The 23,034-nt window shown below is 40.1% G+C and overlaps 1 protein-coding gene across 1 annotated transcript in view; it reads right to left on the bottom strand.

The window, feature by feature from the left end:
* The window catches only part of MIPEP (mitochondrial intermediate peptidase), an 80,985-nt gene that overhangs the window by 45,279 nt on the left and 12,672 nt on the right, over positions 1–23,034 (bottom strand). The window contains exons 7-12 of the mRNA XM_055802355.1: positions 21,795–21,951; positions 21,310–21,358; positions 17,787–17,847; positions 17,075–17,127; positions 1,436–1,589; positions 373–450 (exon numbers count right to left, since the gene is read on the bottom strand). Of these exons, the coding sequence (XP_055658330.1) occupies positions 373–450; positions 1,436–1,589; positions 17,075–17,127; positions 17,787–17,847; positions 21,310–21,358; positions 21,795–21,951 (552 nt within the window). The remainder of the gene's footprint in view (positions 1–372; positions 451–1,435; positions 1,590–17,074; positions 17,128–17,786; positions 17,848–21,309; positions 21,359–21,794; positions 21,952–23,034) is intronic.

Below are 23,034 nucleotides of genomic sequence, written 5' to 3'. Positions count from 1 at the left end.
AAGTAGGATTTTGAATAAAAATTAGTTGTTATTAGTGAGCTTTCACCTTTAGAGAGTATTAAAATTTCAGATCATTTTTACTTGCAAATAATAGGCCAGAAAATAGGTGTTTTTAAACAGAGTTCTACGACATTTCATGTTGTTCTGTACAACAAAGAGTCTGAGTTCAGCCTATCGGGTAACGTTTTTTAAATGAAAGGTTACTTACAAAAATATTTTACTTAAACCAACACTTGAAGTTACAGGCTTCCCCTGTTTACAATTTACTTATTTTAAATTGAGGTAACTTTTACTAAACTTGCATTGAATGCAAATAGTCCTAATGCTACAGTCATTACTAAAATAAAACCATGCTGGAACCACAAATGTTACCTGATGTGGTTTATCAGGTCGCTGAAAGAAGTCACAATAGATGTATCCTAGCAAACCTTCAGTTTCATGAACAACAGCCTGAAAAAATATATAATTTCCACAGTGAAATCACCAAAAAGATGTGTAAATTGAAGTGTGTACATATATACAATACTAATATATGTAGTATTCTTATTGAAAGATTTATAATTAATAAATGACAAATAAACTGGGAATAATTCATGTAAAGTCTGCTAGCAATTTTTGTTTGCAAAAAATATACGCCAGATTCACAACATGTCCCTCAAATTACATCCATTTCTGCATTTCACTCAAAACTATTTAGTCACAGATTAGTATTAGAAGGAACACTGTCTGTAGCCCCTAAATTACTTATGAGAAGTCAACAGTGATTTACCATGAAAATAAAAATAGAAAGAGTAAGGAGTAATTAGAAATTGACCCACAGGATAGGAAGAACAGCAGCTCTTGCTGGAGGTGCAAGAGCAGTGTAGAAGATCTGGCAGTGAATACATGGAAGGAAGACAACAGAGGAACCTGGGAGCCTGATGTGTAAATTATTGCCTAAGTTTTTATTTCCACCCTCCCCTAAAAAGAGGGCAGAAAAATAAAGACATAAAAAAAAATCTCAAAGTAAAGATGACATACAGAATAAAAAAAAAAAATGAGGCAAAGACACATGACTGCTAGAACACGCACCTACAGCACTCCAGTCCTCCACAGTCATCTACAAACTGGAAACGAAAAAAAAACCAGCAAGGCTCACTCGGAAGAATGGCTTGAAAGGTACAACAGTAATCTCCAAAAAGAGAAAATGCTTCTGATTCAGGCACCCTTCCACACAGAGACATATTATAAAGGCCATAAAATAAGAAGCATACAAAATGCACTTGGAGCGTAAAGCCCTTGAGGTCTAACTTCAACTAAAATTAGACAACTAGTCTGTGCTTTTGACAGGTACCTAAGTAATTTAAAACCAAAATCTGATTCATGGCTCAGAGGAACACATCATCTCATCTAACTTCCCTTTGTCATTTCAGATGTTGGGAACAAGAATACTTACCAACTTTCGAACATCTTCAGACCAAACCTCTCCTCTCTGTGTCTGTTCAGCATAAAGGGAGATTCCTAGGAGCTGACTGAACAAAGAGTTTAAACCCTCCATGCACGCCCCAAGAGAGAAAAATGGACAGTACAAGCCAGGATCAATGTTGTACCTAAGGAAACACAAGAACCCCAAACCAGTGAGTTAGCTGAGCTACACAAACTGCAGCCTGCACCTTCAAGTCATAGGATGTGACAAAGTACAGCAGATAAGCCTCAAGGCTCTTATCAAGCATGGCTTTATTTTTCAAACAGTGAAACCAAGTCACAGACTAGTTGTGGCACAATACTTCACAGTAACTCAGTATTTCTTATATTTAAGTTTGGGTATCAACTTCAGCAGATGTTGACTATCATTTTCAGATAAGCGGTAAACACGTAGCTCAAACGGACCATGGCAACACCATGAGTGGGCAGGCTGTGGCTTTTGATCTACAAGAGGCCACCGGCACTCAGGTGCCATTCCTACACCAAGGCTGCGCCACGTGACTGATCAGAAAATGGGGCTGACTTTGGCTGTGGTGTAAGCCAAATCTTCAGCTAGGGCAGGAAACCAACCAGTAAGCACTGCTGACTCTGCAGCCTTGTCTTTCACTGGAGCAATAGGAACACCAAGGCGACACAGTCACACCCTATGCATGAATCACCTCAAGCTCTGGGGAGCCTCTGACCTGAAGAAAGTATCTTACAGCCACTTGAAGATTTTACAATGTGATGTGGATTCCAAAGATGGCCAAGTTTCCTGAGCCTAACATCAAACAACTAAGTATGCTCAAGACACTGTAGCACAGAAGACACACCTGGGGAGGAAAGACACCATGCATCTGCATGCACACACATACACTGAGAATGAACAAAAAGCTATGATAACAGTAGTTCAGAGATGTATGCAGTCTATACTTGAGCTCAAACTTCCTAAGCCTCTGACCCTAAAAAATAAACGAACTACAAGTATACCAAGCAAACAAATGCTTTGCAAACTCACACCTTCCACAAGCTGCTCAGGGCCGCACAACTCTTTGCAGACAACAGCAAAATCAGAACTGGAATCTGCTTGTAGTTGTGTGTGCATCCCAAATGGCGAAGTGTTCTTGCTCCGTCATTTCACATACAAAGTCCAAGCGTTATTAATACCATTTCCCAGGGTCTCACAGTAGACTGTTTAGAGAATCACAGTCCCTCCCTTTATCTTCTTTCATATCCTACGTGCTTTTGCTTCTTAACGACGTGGTAAATAGTGTCACTGAAATTTAAACACACATCAGCTAGACTACAATAGCTAAACACCAAAGATGAGAACCATGCCATCTTGAGGCCTATGATCAAAAGGCTTAGTTAGAAATCAGCTGTGAGAGTCACTAGCCCCTGTCCACTTAGCTACTACCCTTCCTTCCTTCCCACTCACACACACCTAAACATGAAGTCCACTGGGGATACTGCATTTGCCAATATGCTTAAAACTGCAGCTATAACTCACTATCCAGCTTCACTGCACTGTGATGCACAGCAGGATGGGGTTACTTCTCTCAGCCATGGCACTCATTCTTGTATTTTGTTTTACTTTCCTAGTACCCTTTATATTACCTTTATCACATAATCTAGCAGTGTTTTGCAACTACCATTGCAACATTTGTGAAAAATACAGGTATGCTAAATTACAGGAGTTTGCTTATTTTCACACTACACATGCAAGAAGCTAAAGCCGGTGTATTCCATTCTACTTTTAATTATACTAGAACATAGAAAACAATGCAGATTTTGCCTCTACCATACTGACACAATTTCTTCAAGACACGTACCAACACTTAAATATACACTCTGCATTCTGCAATACACATTTTCCTTCTTACTCAAAAAGAGTCTTTACACCAAAAGAAAAAAAATAAGCATGACACAAATCACTTTAGATCAAGTTAGATAAAAAGACTGGAAGCAAGTCTCTAAAAGCAAGCAGAAGATATGAGTTAATTTCCATATAATAAGCCACAGAAATCTGGAGTAAAAAGGGCACTGCTTTACACCCAGAACCCCCCAAAAGTACAGAATTACAGTGGATGTGTTGAATATCCTGAGATTTTAAAGTCAGTAATTCCTAAGAGCTGCAGCTCCTTCAACAGTAGCACTTTTACTCAGATGTCTCCAGACTTTTACAGTATCACACCCTGTGATCACCTTCTGCTCTGGCTGCTACTGTGAAAACTTAAACTCACCACTAAGTGCTTCAGTCCTCCTGATTCTGCTCTGAAGCTTTCCCTGCATACAGGCTACAAAACCTGTTCAAATGATCCTTTTATTAAAAGGAAAAATAACATCTTTTAGCAGTGAGTCATAACAACCTCTGTAATAGCTTAGGACTGGGGTTTTTGTCACATCACTTTGAAATCTTATACCATCATCCTACATGCTACTACGAATACTAAGCTGAGTTTCCCATTGTTATTTAAACAACTGCTTCTTTACCTAAGGACTAATGGTAAATGAAAAGTTCACTATAAATGTACTGTCTCAATAGAAGTTTACTATAATGTGACACAGTATTTCTCCACATATACCCCTCCAAGCTGGGAAACATGATTACCCTTATTTTGAAAATTTACAACATTTATTTCAAAATAAGTTAGAAAAGAAATAGCCGGTAATGATAATCATTTTGTATAGCTAAAAAATTACATTAAAAAAATGACAAATTTACACTTGAGTAGTAACTTAGAGCCAGATTTCCTCAGACCCAGTCCTGATAAGCCACATTTATTAGTTCTGGCTCTGTCACAATCCTGCTTGTCCCACTCTGGTTTCTGTAGAGCCACGCAAATTTACCATACCCTGGTTTAGGTTCCAGAAAGGTTTATTAATCCAGGTGCAGGACAAAGCCCACCTACATCATCATCTCAGAACCAGGGAAGAAATACAGACACAGTTAAGTGGTTTCATATGGAGGCTGCATGAGGGCTCTCTGCAGAGCTTTTTGTTTCAACTCATTTCAACCAGCCCTGCCAAAGCTATGCTGACCATGTGCAAAACCCATCTAGTACCTGCACATCCTCCTCGCCCCAGACATCCAATATCACCCAGGGTTTCCCTGCTGTTTTCTCCCTGTCAACTAGGAAAACAGAGCTGATTGTACAAGATATTTCAAGAAAGAACCCATATGATACAATACTACAAACACACACGTCAGTAAATCAAAATTTAACTCCACCAACAGCTCAGAGTCACCGTAAACCATCAGATTTTCACAGTTGGAGGAAATTAAAATATGCAACTCCTACCAGTAAATTCAGCTGCAGGAAAAGAGAATATGAAAATGGTAAGAAAGTCAAGAACACCACCCCTGAAAACATCTAATAAAATTAAGTCACATGTACACAGGAAGCATGAAAAATCAAAAGAAGTGACCAGACTGCTCAAAATTTTCTGAAGAGCAGAAATTTTTTCTGATGGACCACCTAATCCTGGAAAACATTTCCATGAACACGAGAGACAAAAAAGTCATCAGGAACAGTCAGCATGGATTCACCAAGGGCAAGTCATGCCTGACCAACCAATAATCTTCTATGACGAAACAAGCGGTCTGGTAGACAAGGGGGGAGCAGTGCACATAGTTTACCTGGACTTCAGGCCTCTGACACTGTCTCCCATAAGATACTCACAGAGAAACTGTTGGTGTACAGGCTGGATGAGCAGACAGGGAGGCAGACCTCAAACTGGCTGAACGGCCAGGCCCAGAGGGAAGTGATCAGTGCCACAGTGTCTAGTTGGAGGCCAAAACCTAGTGGTGTAGTCCAGGGGTCAATACCAGGTCCAGTCCTGTTTAACATCTTCATTAATGACCTGGATGATGGGTCAGAGCATACCCTCCACATGTTTGCTGATGACACTAAACTGGTAGGAGTGGCTGGTAGGCCAGGGAGTCATGCTGCCATCCAGAGGGACAAGCTAGAGAAATGGGACAGGAACCTCATGAAGTTCACCAAGGGGAAGTACAACATCCTGCACCTGGGGAGGAACAACCCCAGGCACCAACTTATGTTGGGGTCCACCCAGCAAGAAAGCAGTACGCATGAAAAGGACCAGGGGGTCCCAGTGGACACCACGTTGAACATGAGCCAGCAGTGGGGCCCTGCTGCAAAGGAGGAGAACGGCATCCTGGGCTGCATCAGGCAAAGGATCGCCAGCAGGCTGAGGGAGGTGATCCTTCCCCTCCATGCAGAGCTGCTGAGGACACACCTGGAATGCCGTGTCCAGTGCTGGGCTCCTTGGTACAAGAGAGACATGGATGGACATACTGCAGAGAATCCAACAAAGGGCCACAAAAATGATGAAGAGACTGGAGCATCTCTTCTACCAGGAAGGGCTGAGAGAGCTGGGACTGTTCAGCCTAGAGAAGAGAAAGCTCAGGGAGATCTTGAGTATTAACACCTGAAGGGAGGGTGCAAAGCAGATGGAGCCAGGCTCTTCTCAGTGGTGCCCAGTGACAGGACCAGAGGCAATGGGCACAAACTGAAACACAAGAGGTTCCCTCTTAACAGCAGGAAACACTTTTTCCCCGTGACAGTGACCGAGCACTGGCCCAGGTTGCCCAGAGAGGTTGTGGAGTCTCCATCTCAAAAGCCACCTGGGACATGGTCCTGGGCAACTGACTCTAGGTGGCCCTGCTTGAGCAGTGGGGTTGAACGAGATGACCTCCAGAGGTCTCTTCCAACCTCACCTAATCTGTGATTCTGTGAAGACATCATATGGAGCCCAGGAGTAAGACCACACAGATGCAGTACGAGATAGATTCCAGCTTCATCAGAGGACAAGGTGTCATGCTAAACCCAAAGGATTACCACACTCAGTTGAAATACTGGATTAACATGTTTGCTGAGGGACGGAGGGGAAAAGCTCTGTAACTACTTCAGGTTTCATTTTGTTTCTGTCAAAAATGCAGACACCTACCAGCAGGAGTAAGCAGTGGTATTTCTTCATGGATAGAAGAGCTGACATTAATACATTACAGGGAGAAGATAAGTGCCTATTTCTTCCTCGTTCTCAGCACTCCTTGAGCATGTGCATTGTCCCCATGAACTTACCCCATGATGAAGAGGATTGGGAGAAGGCCTTCTGATAGGTATTTTGTAATACACTGCCACTATCCAAAGCTGGGGAGGGGATATCAGTCTGTAATAGTTATGTCTTTTGGAAAAACATGATACTTACTCACCCACACATGAAAATAGCAATTACAGGCTATACTGGCTTAAGGCAGACTCCCCAGGGTAACTAGTCCTCTACCCTGGCTAATGTTTGAAGATGTCACAATCTTGACATTTTAAATACAATGAGGTCCTGATTAAACAACCACTTTAATAGTAACTACACACAAAGCTAATGTCAGTCACTGCTGGTAGAACATTGTCAGGATCAAACCTCTCCCACATTTTATGAAAGATGTGTGTGAATATTCCTCTTGCCAATGGAAAATTGCAAAAGTTTTGAAAAATAACGTTTCCATACAGAACACCAAAAAAAAAAATATTTCTTGTTCTGATCTCACTAACTTCTCAATTTCTGCTACATCAGTATACAAACAAAGATCGAAGACTAAGATACTGAAATATTCTCAAGTCCTATGACACAAGAATGATTTAAATTACTTTTGGACAATCCTGACTGCAATCAGTGGTGATAATTATACCTTGTTATCTGGCATCCACTGTTTGTTTGTTAGCCGCTGCAATATCATAGGAGAAAGTGGTTAGAATATGGTCTTATAAAGCAATTTTCACAATCAGATGATAATAGTAACACACTTCAAAATGAGCATCAGGTACTGAAAAAGAGCTACTGCTCCAGGAAGTGGAGGGTACCTCTTAAAAAAAAATGTATCTTTTTCTAATACCAGTTTATACCCACTATGCAGTAATCATTCCAGACACAACACAGACTTAACTAACAAGTTTTGAATTTGGTCCTACCTCATACATGAACTCTCTTTTCACAAATCAACTAAGACCAACTATCACCGAAGAACGCCTACCCTCAAACTTGCACTGATTCCAGAAAAACTTTCTCTTTGGTCTTATTTAGGAATAGAAATTAGCCAAAACCTCAGCTACCTGAAACTAATGTCCCAAAATTCCAAGAATGGAGCTTTGGTTATTATTAATAGATGATCTTGCCTTTCAGTTGCAAGAGCAAGCATATGACTGACTCTCTTCTGAGCCCTCACCTTCAAGATTTAAAGCTCTTCACTGCAGAATATAAGGTGTTAACACTAGACAAGATCAGAGGACAATGGGGAAAAGGGAAGAAATCCATTTAAAACACTTGAATCTTTCCCAAAAAAAAAGAATACTCAATGAGCTGAACAACAAATCCTACAATCTCTACTAGATCTGTAAAACTGAAATCTGGCTGGAGGGTGTGGGTGCAAAAGTATTTGGAAGAGTTTACAGACAAACTACATGCTCCCTCCTTGAAGATTCTTGCTTGAATCCAGGCCAGGCACTCAAACAGTAGCACCATTAGCAACTTCATTGCTTCCAGATGACAAGAAAAAAGCATCTGTTTGCTAGCAAATGATTCCCCAACCTCAGTTATTCACAGCTTCATCACCTTGGTGAAACTGCAAGAACACAATATTTCCCAGGCATGCTATTTCAGTGTTCAAATTCATGCTAATCTAAAACACCGTAGCACAAGTTCTTGGCAACAATGCAGACTGTGACTGTGCCAGCCAGTCAAACTTCTCTTCCCTCTGCCCTTTGAATGAAATTTCTAACACTGTTCAAGGGTCTCGGGTTCTGTCTCCAAAATACTCTGACCTGGGTCAGATTCTCAAAGACAGCATAAAACTCCAAGATGAAGACTTCTACCAATACACTCCTTCCACACTTTAAACTGCCCTGTAAGAAAGACAGAGCTTGTCTGTGTAGGATGCAGAGCCTTTTTGAGGGCTGATCCAAGCCTGTAAAATTAATTTCTCCTGAAGCTAAAGGGGAAACTTAAAGTTCACCATCTTCCATCCCAGGTGTACGGTGTTTCTTTGATCATTTTTTTTCACATGTGAAACCAAGCGCATTTGAAAATGCACACGAAAGCCTTCCAACAAAACCCTACCAAAACAAGGCATTCCACTGCACATTCATTCCATTGATAGAGAAGGACAAAAACTTTAGTTAATGAATTAACTGATAGTGACTGACTCTATATAAAAAGGAGCAGAGTTTCCAAAGTATTACAGCTTAGCCTGCCCCTGAACCGCTCACTGGTCAGAGCAAAGCAATCTTCATAATCTACATGTTAATAACTGTTGATGACCCCACTGTGCAGACAAGTATTTTTATTATACCACATGCTGAAGTAGCAGCGCCTGATTTTCAAGCTGTTATCAACTGTGGGCTTGGCTAGTTGTCTAGCTTTGTTCTTTCTATTTAAAACAAACAATAAAAAATTCAAATAAAAGTGTAACTAGTAGCTGCTTTAATATGAGCACACTCTTTCTGGTCACTCTTTGGCAAGCTGCCTCTACATTTATTCAGCCATGTTATAGTTTTTATCTCCAACAGGAAAAGCATTCAAGTATTTTTGGGAAAAGAAATCAGAAAGGAAGTTATTATGACCCATACTGAAATACACTAACAGGCATTCTGCTACCCATAAAATTTCCACAAAGGTTTACTGCTACTAGCAAGAAAGGTTAATTTCTGGAGACAGACAGCTAAGATCAGCATTTGGTGACAACTGCAGAGATGTGCCTGAAGAAAGGTTTTCTTGTATGCTGTAATTTTGCAGCTTGCTTGCTGCACCAGCTGAGCAGACAGGCAGAATTCAATGGGGAGGATGATGCACATGGCATACGAACATCACTAGTAGAACATTGTACTGCTGTCTCCAAAGTCAGCAAATACATGGAAACATGGTTACAGCACTTGCTAAGGAAGAAGGAGGATTCAGCTCAGATAAGCAAGCCAGGACAAGAATCAAACAGCCTGTCTGGACACCCTTTCACTTAAAATGTGAGTTCTGCGTCCCAGCAAGGTGACTCAGGTTGCTTCAAACAGGCACCCAGGATGCCTATGTCACCAGGGGAAGGCAGACACAAATACAATGCCACTCTCAGGCTTAGTAAAGTACCAACCAGAGCTAACTAACGGAAGTCTTGAGCTCAGCTATGAGCTCTTGCTCCTCTCTGGAACTTAAGATTCCCTGACTGAACTGCATGTTGTATACCTGAATCCTAAGAGGACAAACTGCACAGCTTTTTCTATGAGAAGACGCATTTGAAAATACAGGCAAAGATGATGGAAGAATGGTGATCTGATGAATCATGACAGAACTTTGCAGAGAACTGCATACTCCAGCGAAAAGGATTTCTTACCATAGAACCTTTCTTCTAGGGTACCTGAGGTCAAAAAAAAACAGGTATGGATTGATTTTTCATACTTGCAGTGCTACAAAAAGTCTTCCCAACTACACTTGAACTTGAGCACATAAATTTTCTTAAACTCTTACATGAAATTTCCAGGATCTGAATGCACTTCTGGAAGATCAGGAAAAGGAAATATTGAAATGTCTATCCATTACAGACATACACACCAGAAAACACAATTATTAATCTAAAAGATGACTTCCTGAAATCACTAAGGCATTTTTACACGACTAGACAGTAAACAAAAAGAAGATTGCTTTTAATTTAGATATAGGAAATATCATATTACATTTCTATACTGGCAACTTTTATTTTTTTTATATAAATCTCATTCTCAACAAATGAAAAACAGCAGCAACAAGTATACACACGAACTCATTTATAGTGGAAAATAATAGTTTTCTCTGTGCCAACCTTTCAGTTAGCTACTTTGACTTAAAAAAAAAAAAAAATCAAGAATTAAAACTAGTCCCTTCTATTGTAACAATGAACCTTAAATTATTTTGTTGCTCCTGTAGAAATGCATAACTCATATGCTTAAATGTCCAAAACTGTGAAAGGCTGAGAAACACAAACATGAACAAAAGAAATTTTTTCTGCTTTCATTTTGTCTTAAAACATATTACAATAACTTAATTCACTCTGAACATCTGATTTTAAACACCAAAGCATTTGTATTTATAAAAAAGCCCAGGAAAGAATGAAAATTTCCTTATGCACTCTATGTCAGAATGTGAGCTCAGAAACTTCACAAAGAGAAATCTCACTACCCTCCTAAAGGAAGTAGAAATATCGAAGAAAACAGCAGCTTCTTTGATGTACATTCCTGCCTTATATTTAAGGATAAACTACGTTTAAAAATTCAGACACCTTACTTTACAGTATGCAGCCCAGCAATATTTTTAAAAAAGTAATGTAGCCAAACAGATTTAAAAACCAATTTTAAAAAGAAGTTAACTGACACAATGAGGGTTGGTTATTCCGCAAGAACAGCAGGCTTCAAATAAAAAGGCTGTGTGCCTGTGAAGAACAAAGATGTAGTATGTGATTATAAATAATTATTTCTAAGCTTCTATGACTTCACTGAGTCTAAATAAAATGCAGACTTCCAAAATCACTTTCATTTAAGCTGTATATTTGGAAGGAAACCAAGCCTGTTTTGTACAGCATGACTTTCATCTATTCTATTAAGAACGGTTTTTATAAACTTGGACATTAGGGATATTTGAGTAAGGATCACTGTTCTTCAGAACAGGAACATTCAGACTTAGCAATTGCAAATTAGCTGCTTGGCAAGAATTCTTATCAATGGCTATTAAACATAGTCCCTGATATATCCTGACTTTTTAAATAAAAATTATTATCTGTTGACATCCACAAAAGTATGTAACATTAAGTTAACTATCTCTAACAAAACAGATTCTGTCAAAACTTTCAAAAAAACTTGAAAAAATCTTGTTAGTGGAAGATAAAAGTGAGATGAACCCCTCAGGTTAACCTAAAGAGATGAAGACAAGGAAAACCCCTTCCAATTTTCATTACATGTCAGAATATGAAATTTAATTCTTTACCTGAAGGGAGCCTCTAAACCATGATTTACAGAAGACTGGATTTCTTAAAAAAAGTAATAATAATAGAAATCCTTTGTACTCTCATCAACCATAAACTAGCACCTGTATCTCACATTCCTTTTTTCTTTCTGTTAATTGTACTTCATAGAATATTTTGGAGGAGGTCAGGGGGTAATTTGGAATATTGGTTTGGTATCAACACTGTACACAACTTTTAGATTTGACTTTGTTTTCAAATCAACAATAATTTCTTTGTCCTTCCACAATGTTTTGAATAAATAAGTAATTGTTGAAACTTGAATTCTGCTTCACAGCAAGCCTTTTCAGTAACTTTCAGGTTTTCCTCCAAAAGCTTAGTCCACTAACTCAGTGATTGGTAAGTTAAAGGGACTTCTTGCACCTACATTAGTTGATTTCATAGAAGGCATGCCTTCCCTTGCTTATAAAAGATAGTTAAAGAAACTTTTCCTTCTCTATGAGCTTTGGTTGAAAGATTTCCTGGTTCTTTTTAAATTTTGCATTATTTTTCCACTTCAGCTTTCAATTTGAACAGAGTGACAGTTTGCTCACATATTCCACAAAGGGTCTGGGCCATTTTTCCATGTGGTATTCCCAACAGATAACACTTCCATAAAACTAAAAATAATTCAACAAAAAGCAGCCATAAAAAAGTTTGTTTACAAATAACTTGTAAGCCTCAACATTAGTTGCAGCTTTTAGCAACTTGAGAAACATCCAGTCATGTTTAGGTAGCTTGGTATTGAATTTACCCCTCTGAAAAAACAAAAGTGCTGCCCACCCCCCTGAAGCCAGCAGCCTATGTACTGCCCCAACAAGAAAGGAGAGGAGTTATTTCTAATTTCTGCTTAGCTGGTCACCCCAAGATCCAAAATGCTTGCAGTTGCTGTGGTGGCTTCTCTTTCCTACACAGCAGGAAACTGGCTTATTTTGGCATTAATTTGTTCATCCCCAAGGCCAGTCTGAATTTATGCAGTCCCAAAGAGACAGACCAGAACAGAGTGCAATACTTTGCAAGCACATCCCAGTTGCAAGCTGAATAAAATCTGTGACATTTTGGCAAAAATCCCAACAATGAATTATAGCCAGCGAAGTCAGCCCAGCCCGGCAAGAACTAAAGGTTAGAGAAACAGGAGTCAATACCACATACACTAAGCTCACCACTGACAGTTCTCAAGAACAGTTCTGTTGCCTCCATCAGAAGTGGCTTAAGTATAGTCAATCCCACCTTCAAGGCAAATACTCGACTTTAAAAGGTGTCTTCCAGCATTGGGTTTTGGGGTTTTTTTTGGTTTGCTTTGGGTTTTGTGTTTTTTTATGACCCAGAAGAAGTCAGTAACACTACTACATCTTTGCAAGACCTGGGCCTTGAGAATTATTTATAACTGCAGCTGCACTTACTGAGAAGGTAATGGGATTTAATTAATACTATGGTACTTGCCTGCACTAAAATTCAACAGTATTATTTTTATAATATACATAGTAGACATCTTTTTACTTGTTGGAGGCTGAAGCATGTTCTAGCATTCACTGTTTCATTACCTGCCTGCCAAAATTCTTGAGGTTCTCCTAATTACTCTATCTTCTTTTAAGATACTACTACCACGAACTGCAGACATTTGTCTCCAGTTTCTCTTAAATGTACATTTATATTGACATCTATTTTCTCTGCCACTTAAAAGTATAGCTACAAAACCATTATAAGTGTGGGTTTAAAGACAGAGATGCTACTTAACATAATTTTAAAAAAAATTAAAAAGACAAAGAAAAAAGAAAAATTAAACTATCCTGTTACCATCAATGGGAGACTTTACACTTTTGAAGTAGGATCAAGTTTCCAGGGAAAAGACTGCGTGAAAGCTGACAGAAACAAAATTACTGTGGCTAAGTTTACAGAAAGAAAAAACATACTCTGTGACTTGATTCTGGAGCTCCACCTGCTGTTCAACTTCAAAAACAGCAGAAACTGTTTAGTAACGACCGAAGAAGCAGAGTGAAAATAAAGGCCGCCTCGTATGACAGCAAATGTCATTAAAACTCAACAGTCCAAATGCATGTGAATATCCCGCATTCTTCAGAAGTAAATATCCAGATCTGAAAATTGTTATGAGGAATCTAATGGAGAATTTTTTTTCTTAATCATGTTCTAATAAACATATATTTAGAATATAAAATAAAAAAAATACATTTACAACATACAGATATAAAACAGACACATTAGAAATATGTCATGAGTTTCACTGTCATTTGAGACAAATTGATGTATTTGGTCAAAATGTGGAGAAAAATGTGGAGAACTAAAGAGAAAGTAAAATATCTGATCAGGACCACACTGTCTATATGTTTGCTCCCAACATTTCCATTTGGAAATAAGGTCATACAGACCAAAATAGGAAACAGTAAACCTTTTTCAACAGACACTGTCCCATCTAATATTTCTTGCACCCTGTAGTAGCGTATGCGTGACATACTAGAACATTGCAAAGTTACTTAATCAAGACCAAACCCTTGTAGTCTCTTTCTTTATACCTAGGTTTATAAAGATAATCCACATCTTATGTACCTGACAATATCTAGGAAACTATGGTTCTGTACGTCAGCTGAAGCCACAGTGACAATAGTAGTTCAAAAGAAATACCCAAAAGCATATATTTGCTTCCCTTTCAACAAAAACATTTTACTAAGCAGAGTAAAAAGAAATTCCTAACAATACAGAAATCCACCATACAATCTACTACTGAGTCCCAAAACATGACAGTCAAAAACATAAGCGCACAGCACTATTACAAATACTATCATATTATGTAAAAGACATAAAGCTAAAAGTATATGTGTTTCAAAAAAAGAGAAACCATTGAAGAAAAAAATAATAAATCTACAAAGAATATCACCTATGGGAGAAATGCATGACAGGTAAATATATCTTGTTTGAAAACATATTTTGTCATTCCACGATGCAAAACCACAAAACAACCTGGATACAATAATTTAAAATTAAATAAGTTATTTCTGTTATAAATAAATAAAATTAATCACAATCAAATTTAAAGGAAAAAAAGTGTAAATTAAAAAACACCCAAAAACAAACCAAGGAAAATAACATCACTTTTCCATAGAGACATAACTCAATACTACAAGATAATTGGCTCATATAGAAAGTAAGAACAAACAGCCAAAAGTCAAACTCCTGCAAGTATGAAGCTTTGTGACAGATACAGTTCTGATCTTTCAATTACAAAACTGTGGAACTGAACAAACCATAGCATCTAAGGGGCATTCAAGAAAGGATGTGGTCAGAGGCAAGTCAGAGGCAAATATAAATACAAGATAAAGGACAGTGGATTCACATTTACATAAATATTACGTTCAGGGCACAGACATGACAAGCTGTATATCCCTGTCCTCTGGTTGTTCTGTAAATACTCTCTGAGTCCTGCCTAGTTTCAGTCAAAAAGCACAGCCACTGATACTATGCAGTGGACAAGTGATTTTTACTTTTCAGGGCTGATCAGCCAGTATCCATCCAGTGCTTTGTTAAATACCTACAATACGGGCAGAACGAATGTAAAGTATCGTTAAGTCACTGCCAGACCAAAACCTTTTCCCAAAGACAGACCACTATCCATAAAATAGGACAGTGAAAGACCTAAACCCTTGGGTTTTAGTGAAACACTGTTGCACACAATGGAGAGGAAAACTATTCTTCCTTCCCTGTGTTGTAGATGTTTGCGTACCTGCCAGAAAAAAATACTCCTGACCAGCCTGGAGGGAGAAAAAGGTTGGACTCCAATGCTGCACTGTAATCAAGGAAGCCCTACACAGGTTCAGGAGATTCTTCACACTGATCCAGCTGCTAGACTTGGTGTCTGAATAAATAAAAAATGGCAAAGATGCAATGCCAATGTCTTGGTCTGTTTCACCTGCAGCTCTCCTTCATAAAACTACCATGCAATTCTTGAAGTAACTTAACTGGGTCTTTCACAAAGTCCCACAAGGAAAGAGAATATTTTTCTTCCCAATGCCAAAATGAGCAGAATAATCTATCTGTGATCATCAGCAACTCAATTACAACATGGTCAGCTTCATGAGATGATCTAAGAAGCACAGTAAGTCGGTTTGTCAAAACACTCCTCCAGGAGGAGAAAGAAACAAACACAGAGCCTTCTCCACCAAACGCCTAACCCTCATGGGACACATTAACCAAAAACAGGGAAAGCAGCCACTATAGGAATTGTAGAAAATAAACAGGATACACAGACAATAAATCTCATCAACATTTGACAGTAATGTTAAGCACTACGCATTACAATGTAATTTTTGCCATTTTGAAGACACCATACAGGCAAGGTAAAGGAGATCTGTAAGCTACAAGATAGTATGACAAGATAGTATGACAGTGCTCTTCCACAGACTGCTACTGACCACTGCTAAGATGGAATCTGGAGCTAGATGGACCTCGACTCTCCTCCAGTATAACCACTACTTTGTTCCCACTTTCACAGCAGTGTGTCTGCTACCACAAACATGCAATCCACGCACACACTGTGGAGTGCTGCGTACTCCAGTATCGGCTACTGGGAGCAGACCCAGCAGCTGGACATCCCACTCCCTCCCCTGCACCGCAAGCTCTGCACACCCAGAACATGAACAATGCTGCACGTACATAGCTCTGCTCCCATCTAAGCCTGCAGTAGCTTAAGACAAGGCAAATATTAGAGCTGCTGCTCATAAAACTACTGCCTCAGTAACAAAGTCCAAGAAAGTAGCAGAACAGCCAGGCCAGATGCTGGCAACCCTTCCATGCAATGTCCATACCACCATGGCTTTCTGATCCAGAGCAAACTAATCAGATACATCGAGTCTAAGTTTATTTGAAAACCAAAAACCTACAAATCTGCAGTGGAGGAAGATTTTTCCTTCCCCTCTTGTGAGGGAAGCACAACTTTAAATATTCCAACACAACTCTAAAAGGTCACTGCTGCTGATCTAACAAAGGCAACATGCAGGGCTCATGTCTTTCAGAGCTGGTATCTCATTATGTGCAAAGGTCTTGTGCACTACTTAAGTCTGTGTAGAGGATTTATTTCTCAGTCTTTGCAGGAGAGACGGAGAATTAATTTTATCCATAAACAGTGAAGACCCACTGAAGAAGTTGCTATTTCAAGTCTGTAGAAGGGGATGATAGCTGCATGTTCAGTGAGAAGTACAATACAGTTAAAATACAAAGGAGTTGGATTGTATTCAGTGTTCAAAATTTATTTTAAAACATTACTGCAGCTCAGCTAAGAGCTAAAAGCAACACAAGAATAAGGATTTTCTAGCTGTTCTGAAACTGTTTCATCCTCTTATATCTTCAAAGAGGGCCAATACTTCCCCATAAAACAAGAGAGGAGCCAAAAACTTCTACAGGCATTCCAGCAGTAACTAAGAAATGTTAGAAACAACTGCCCCACCAGATACTCTTTTATTTTTTCATACTGAAGTACATCTTCAAAGAAGGAAATCCTGTTTACATTGAGGACTTTCTTTATCCTTATTGCAAGGAATGAAATAAAGGCACTCATTTTCATTACAATCATGAACATAAGGAGCTTACCTCTCAGCACGAAGGACGCCACTGTAGTAAGGGTGATCCCACGGCATCAGCTTCTGAAAGGGAATTCCAGCTTATAATTACAATAACAGACAACAAGTGAACCCAAATGAAAAGGTTTGTTTCCTTTGAATATTTTTTCAGTTTCAAGAAGTCACAGAACTTTAAAACATAATGGGAAACATTCAGTGCTGAAAACACCATCAGAAATACCAAAATATATCATAACCTTTATTTTAACATTTGCTTGAAGATGGTATTTCTTATTCAAATATGTAACAGGACTTCAAACTAGATTTCAAGAAATACACTCAATCCCAATAAAAAGATAAGCCTAGTTATGTACAGAATTAGCATATAGAAAATACAGTAGTCAAACTAGACATGGATCTAACAAAAAGTACAGCCTTTATTTTTCAAATGAGTCAATTCAAAACAAAGTAATACCCACTTTCACCACTTCATGTTTTGGTTACCTCAGTATCATTCTGTATAAACTAACAGCTATCTTGCATTCAGTGCTTGGTTTTAATACAAACGGCAGCTAAGCAAGTCAAAAAGCATTTGAAGCCAGAAGACAGAAAGTTTCTCTTTTGAATTATATTACATATTGTACACTAAAATAGAGTTAATTTTTCGTATAGAACAAGGTTAGCTTATACTGTATCTTTTTAAAGAAACAAAACTGCAAACCACACATGAAGATTTAACTTACTGAATTCTGGGGGTTGAGCTTCATTTTCATCTTCGTCATCATTTCAAAATCTTTTCGAGTTCTGAAAAATATTTTTATAACGAAATGTCAATGAAAGATTTTTGAGCAGTAGAATACAGTACACAATAATACTCCATCCGAAGAAAATGTCCATCATGAGATAGATAGTACTCCATAAAATGGCAGGCCCATAGCCCATACGCACGTAGCACGGGGAATAAACAAGAGGAGTTAAGAGACATGCAGACACCTGCAGGGCTATGATCTTACTGACATCACAGAGACATGGTGGGATGGCTCCTGTGACTGGAGCGTTGGATTGGAAAGATACAGGCTCTTCAGGAAGGACAGGCAGGGGAGACCAGGAGGGGGTGTCACCCTCTACGTCAATGACCAGCTTGAGTGCCGGGAGCTCTGCCTGGGGATGGATGAGGAGCTGATGAGAGCTTATGGGTCAGGATTAAAGGGAGGACAGGGGCAGGTGGCATTAATAGTGGAGGTCTCCTACAGGCCACCCAACCAGGAAGACCAAGCAGAAAAGGCCCTCTATAGACAGATAGGAGCAGCCTCACGTTCACAAGCCCTGGTCCTCATGAGGACCTTCAACCCTGTGAGAGGGACAAAAAAGTAGGGCATAAGCAATCCAGGAGGTTCCTAGAATGCATGGACAATAACTTCCTTCTCCAAGTGACAGAGAAGCCAATGAAGAGGTGTGCCATGCTGGAATTTGTTCTTACCAACAAAGAGGGGCTGGCAGGGAATATGAAGCTCAAGGGAAGCCTTGGCTGTAGTGACCATGAAATGGAAATGGTAGAGTTCAAGATCCTTAAGGCAGTGAAGAGGACACACAGTAAGGTTATCACCCCAGCCTTCAGGAGAGAAGACTTTGGCCTCTTCAGGGATCTGCCTGGTAGAGTACCATGGGATAAAAGCCCTGGAGGGAAGATGGGCCCAAGAAAGCTGGTTAACATTCAAGGATCACCTCCTCCAAGCTCAGGAGTGAGGCATCCCAACAAAGAGGAAGTCAGACAAAAATGCCAGGAGGCCTGCATGGATGAACAAGGAGCTCCTGGCCAAACTCAAACACAAAAAGGAAGCCTACAGAGTGTGGAAGCAAGGGCAGGCAGCCTGGGAGGAATACAGAGAAATTGTCCAAGAAGCAAGGGACTGGATTAGGAAAACTAAAGTCCTGATAGAATTAAGTCTGGCCAGGGATGTCAAGAGCAACAAGAAAAGCTTCTATAGGTATATGTCAGTGATAGAAGGAAGACTAGCAAAAATTTGGGCCCTCTCTGAAAGGAAATGGGAGACCTGATTACCCAAGAGACGGAGAAGGTTGTGGTACTCAATTAGTTTTTGCCTCAGTCTTCACTGGCAAGTGCTCCAGCCACACTGCCCAAGTCACAGAAGGCAAAGGCAGGGACTGGGAGAATGAAGAACTTCATTGCAGGAGATGATCACGTTCAAGACCATCTAAGGAACTCAAAGGAGTACAGCTCCATGGGACCTGATGAGATGCATCCCCAGGTCCTGAGGAACTGGTGGATGAAGCAGCTAAGCCACCATCCATCATATCTGAGAAGTCATGGCAGTCTGGTGAAGCTCCTACAGACTGGAAAAGGGGAAACAACACCCATTATTAAAAAAGGAAGACATGGGGAACTACAGCCCAGTCAGTCTCACCTCTGTGCCCAGCAAGATCATGGAGCAGATCCTCCTGGAAACTGTGCTAAGGTACATGGAAAATAAGGAGGTTATGTGGCTTCACTAAGGACAAATCAGGCCTGACAAATGTGGTGGCCTTCTGCAATAGGGTTACAGCATTGGTGAATGAGGGAAGAGCAACTGATGTCATCTACCTGGACTCGTGCAAAGCATTGGACACTGTCCCACACAACATCCTTGTCTCTAAACTGGAGAGACATGGATTTGACAGGTGGACTACTCTGAGGATAAGCAATTGGCTGTATGGTTGCACTCAAAGAGTTGTGGTCAACGGCTCAATATACAAGTGGAGTTCAGCAAGGAGTGGCATTCCACAGGGGTCCATACTGGGACCAGCACTGTTTAACACCTTCGTTGGCAACACAGACAGCGGGATTGACTGCATCCTCAGCAAGTCTGCCAATGACACCAAGCTGTGTAGTGCAATTAACACACCAAAGGGATGTTATCCAGAAGGACCACAACAGGCTTGAAAGGTGGGCACATGCAAACCTCATGAAGTTCAACAAGTCCAAGTGCAAGGTCCTGCACATGGCATTGGGGCAGTCCCAAGCACAAATACAGGCTGGGCAGAGAATGGACTGAGAGCAGCCCTGAGGAGAAGGACTTGGGAGTGTTGGCAAACAGAAAGCTCGACATGACCTGGCAATGTATGCTTGCAGCCCAGAAAGCCAACCATATCCTGGCCTGCATCAAAAGAAGCATGACCAGCAGGCCACAGGAGGTGATTATCCTTCTCTACTCTGCTCTCATTGAGACCCCACCTGGAGTACTGCATTCAGCTCTGGAGCCCCTAGCATAAGAAGGACATGGACCTGTTGGAGTGAGTCCAGAGGAAGGCCGTGAATACGATCAGAGGCTGGAGCACCTCTGGAGGCTGGAGACATGCTGAGAGAGTTCGGGTTGTTCAGCCTGGAGAAGAGAAGGCTCTGGAAGACTTTAGAGCAGCCTTCCAGGAAAGGGCCTACAGGAAAGCTGAAGAGGGACTTTTTACAAGGGCATGTAGTGACAGGACAAGGGGGAATGGCTTTAAACTGAAAGAGGGCAGATTTAGATTAGATATTGGGAAGGAAATTTTTACTGTGAGGGTGTTGAGACACTGGCACAGGTTGCCCAGAGAAGCTGTGGCTGCCCCATCCCTGGCAGTGCTCAAGGCCAGGCTGGATGGGGCTGTGAGCAGCCTGGTCTGGTGGGAGGTGTCCCTGCCCATGGCAGGGGGGTGGGACTAGATGATCTTGAAGGTCCCTTCCAACCCAAACTATTCTATGATTCCATGATTCATATACTATGGTAAGAGAAATTTTCCATGCTGCTTCTGTTATTCAGGTACCTTAAAATAAAGTCCCTTCTTACTCTGGTTGTACACCTCTAAAGCATTTTCTTTTTTACAATATACCCATTTATACACAGTGATGAAACTGTTTTGTTCTGTCTGGAACTAAGGGAGGCAAGAGGAAATACAAGGGAATTTGCTTATAGATATAAAATACATGGAGTTGCACATAGGGGGAAAAGACCAGGAGATGTATTCTTCAACACTTAAGCTTGGTCTTCTTGTTTGCTGTTGCCTGCGTTTCTATGCACACTACTTGTCGCATTCAGTGCTGTGTGTTCTCTGATCATAGACAGAGAATTTATCTTAAGCTGACAGCTCCCCTCAAAACTCTGAGAAAGCCTTGCTTTTTGTTTCATCAAAGCACATAGTGAGCAACACTGACTGACTTATTAGTGCACAAGTCCTCCTACTGTTGAAATAAAAGAGTATGGTTAGAAAAATAACTTAGTGGAAAAGACATACCTTTTAGACAACTGGTCAGAAAGCTTCTCCAGAAACTGTCTTACTGTCTCTAGAAGTAAAATGCGGGGGAGTAAGTGATTTCTTCATTTAAAAGATGTTAAGTTTACATTGAAATATTCCAAACAAAACAAGCTCCCTTAGGACAACAAAGTTCTTTTTACAATAACAAACTACTTGGTTGACTATTGTGCCATCATTTCAAAAGAATTTAGTACCACACTTACTTTGTTACATGCTGGGATAATGACAACTTCATAATGCACAGTGAGCATTGATTCTGAACAGAAACACTGGTTCCTACTCAGTGACTACTACCATTTATAGAAAGCATGAGTATTGCATACAGCAAAATGTAACTGCAATAAGATACTTCACTGGAAGAAATCAGTGTAAACTCAGCAAAAGAAACTTAGAACTTTTGACCTCATACATAACATAGTTGCATTGGATTTCTCAGCACGTCCTTCCACACACACACCTTATACCTGGATTTTTGGCCATTGTTCCCTGAAGAGCCCTGTGAGCAAAGGTGTCATACCCAACCAACTGTGCCAGACTGTTTCGGCTAGCAAGCAATTCTTCTAAACAGTTCAACTGCTCAGCATTTGGATAAAGAAAAATCTTGTAAGCAGCTTCTCGCACCTAATGGAAAAATAAAACAGGTCACATTACTACAGTGCAATTTTTAAGGGAAACAAGTGATGCAACTGAAGATCTAGCATTACAGCTGTATTTCATGGATATTGTTGGGAAAAGGCCTAAAGCCTTTTAACAACAGCAATTATACGACTGCCTGACAATTACAGCTCTCTCACCATTAAAGATGGAATGAGGAAATGCAATGAGACAACCTAACAGATCAAGACTGCCAAAAAGCGGTCTGTTCTCTGCTACTGTCAACATTCCCCTCTCTGCTCATTGTCTCCCTCCTTCTGCCAACATCTGTGTTTCTCAGGTAACTCTGTGGGCTGTCTTAACGCACTAAAACTTCTGAAAAATAAACCCAAAAGCAAGCCAAATTGCTCTCTGCCCATCAGTTAAAAAGGCTTATGGAAGGATCTGATAAGAATCAGACACAGGGTCAGGGGAGAGGAAAAAGAGGAAGAGAAAAGCCTTATTTCTTTTGAAGTAGCAAACTGTTAGTTTGCCCATCTGCCCACGGACAATCAGGCTTTCTCCTATTTCTGGCTTGTTTGGGTTTTTTCCTAACTGTCAAAAAAAACCCAAAAAATCACCTCAAGCCTCAGAAAATTTGGTATAGTGCTTTTTATGTTTCACAAGCCAATTGAAGATAATCTTTATTTTATATATATGGAACAGGCTTAAGAAATCCAGCAATAACTTATGCTTGTGTTTATTTGAAATAGGCTTCTCACGATAATATATTCAACAAGAATGCAGGTCCTGGGTTTATAAAAAAATATTATTATAATAATTCACAAGTCATTTCATACCTCTTCTGTTCTATCAGGCTTTCATTTTGAAAAAAGCATATAAAGTGAGATGATTCTCCTTCCTTGAGCATGGTTCAGCAGTGTGTCTTTGCAGCAAAGGCCACCAGCATTCTGAACTCTACTACAGAAAGAGTACAACTATCTGGTCCATAGATGCAATTGCTTTTCTCTACTCGGTATTGTCCAGACTACATTTGGAGTACCATGAACAGATTTGGGTTCTGCAGGACAAGAAGGACACTGACACAATGCAGTGGGTCCAGCAAAGGGC

The sequence above is a fragment of the Falco peregrinus genome, chromosome 4, assembly GCF_023634155.1.
Source record: "Falco peregrinus isolate bFalPer1 chromosome 4, bFalPer1.pri, whole genome shotgun sequence".
In the NCBI taxonomy this organism is placed as follows: domain Eukaryota; kingdom Metazoa; phylum Chordata; class Aves; order Falconiformes; family Falconidae; genus Falco; species Falco peregrinus.
Note: the sequence above shows the minus strand (reverse complement) of the source record. Positions and strands in the feature narration are given on the sequence as shown.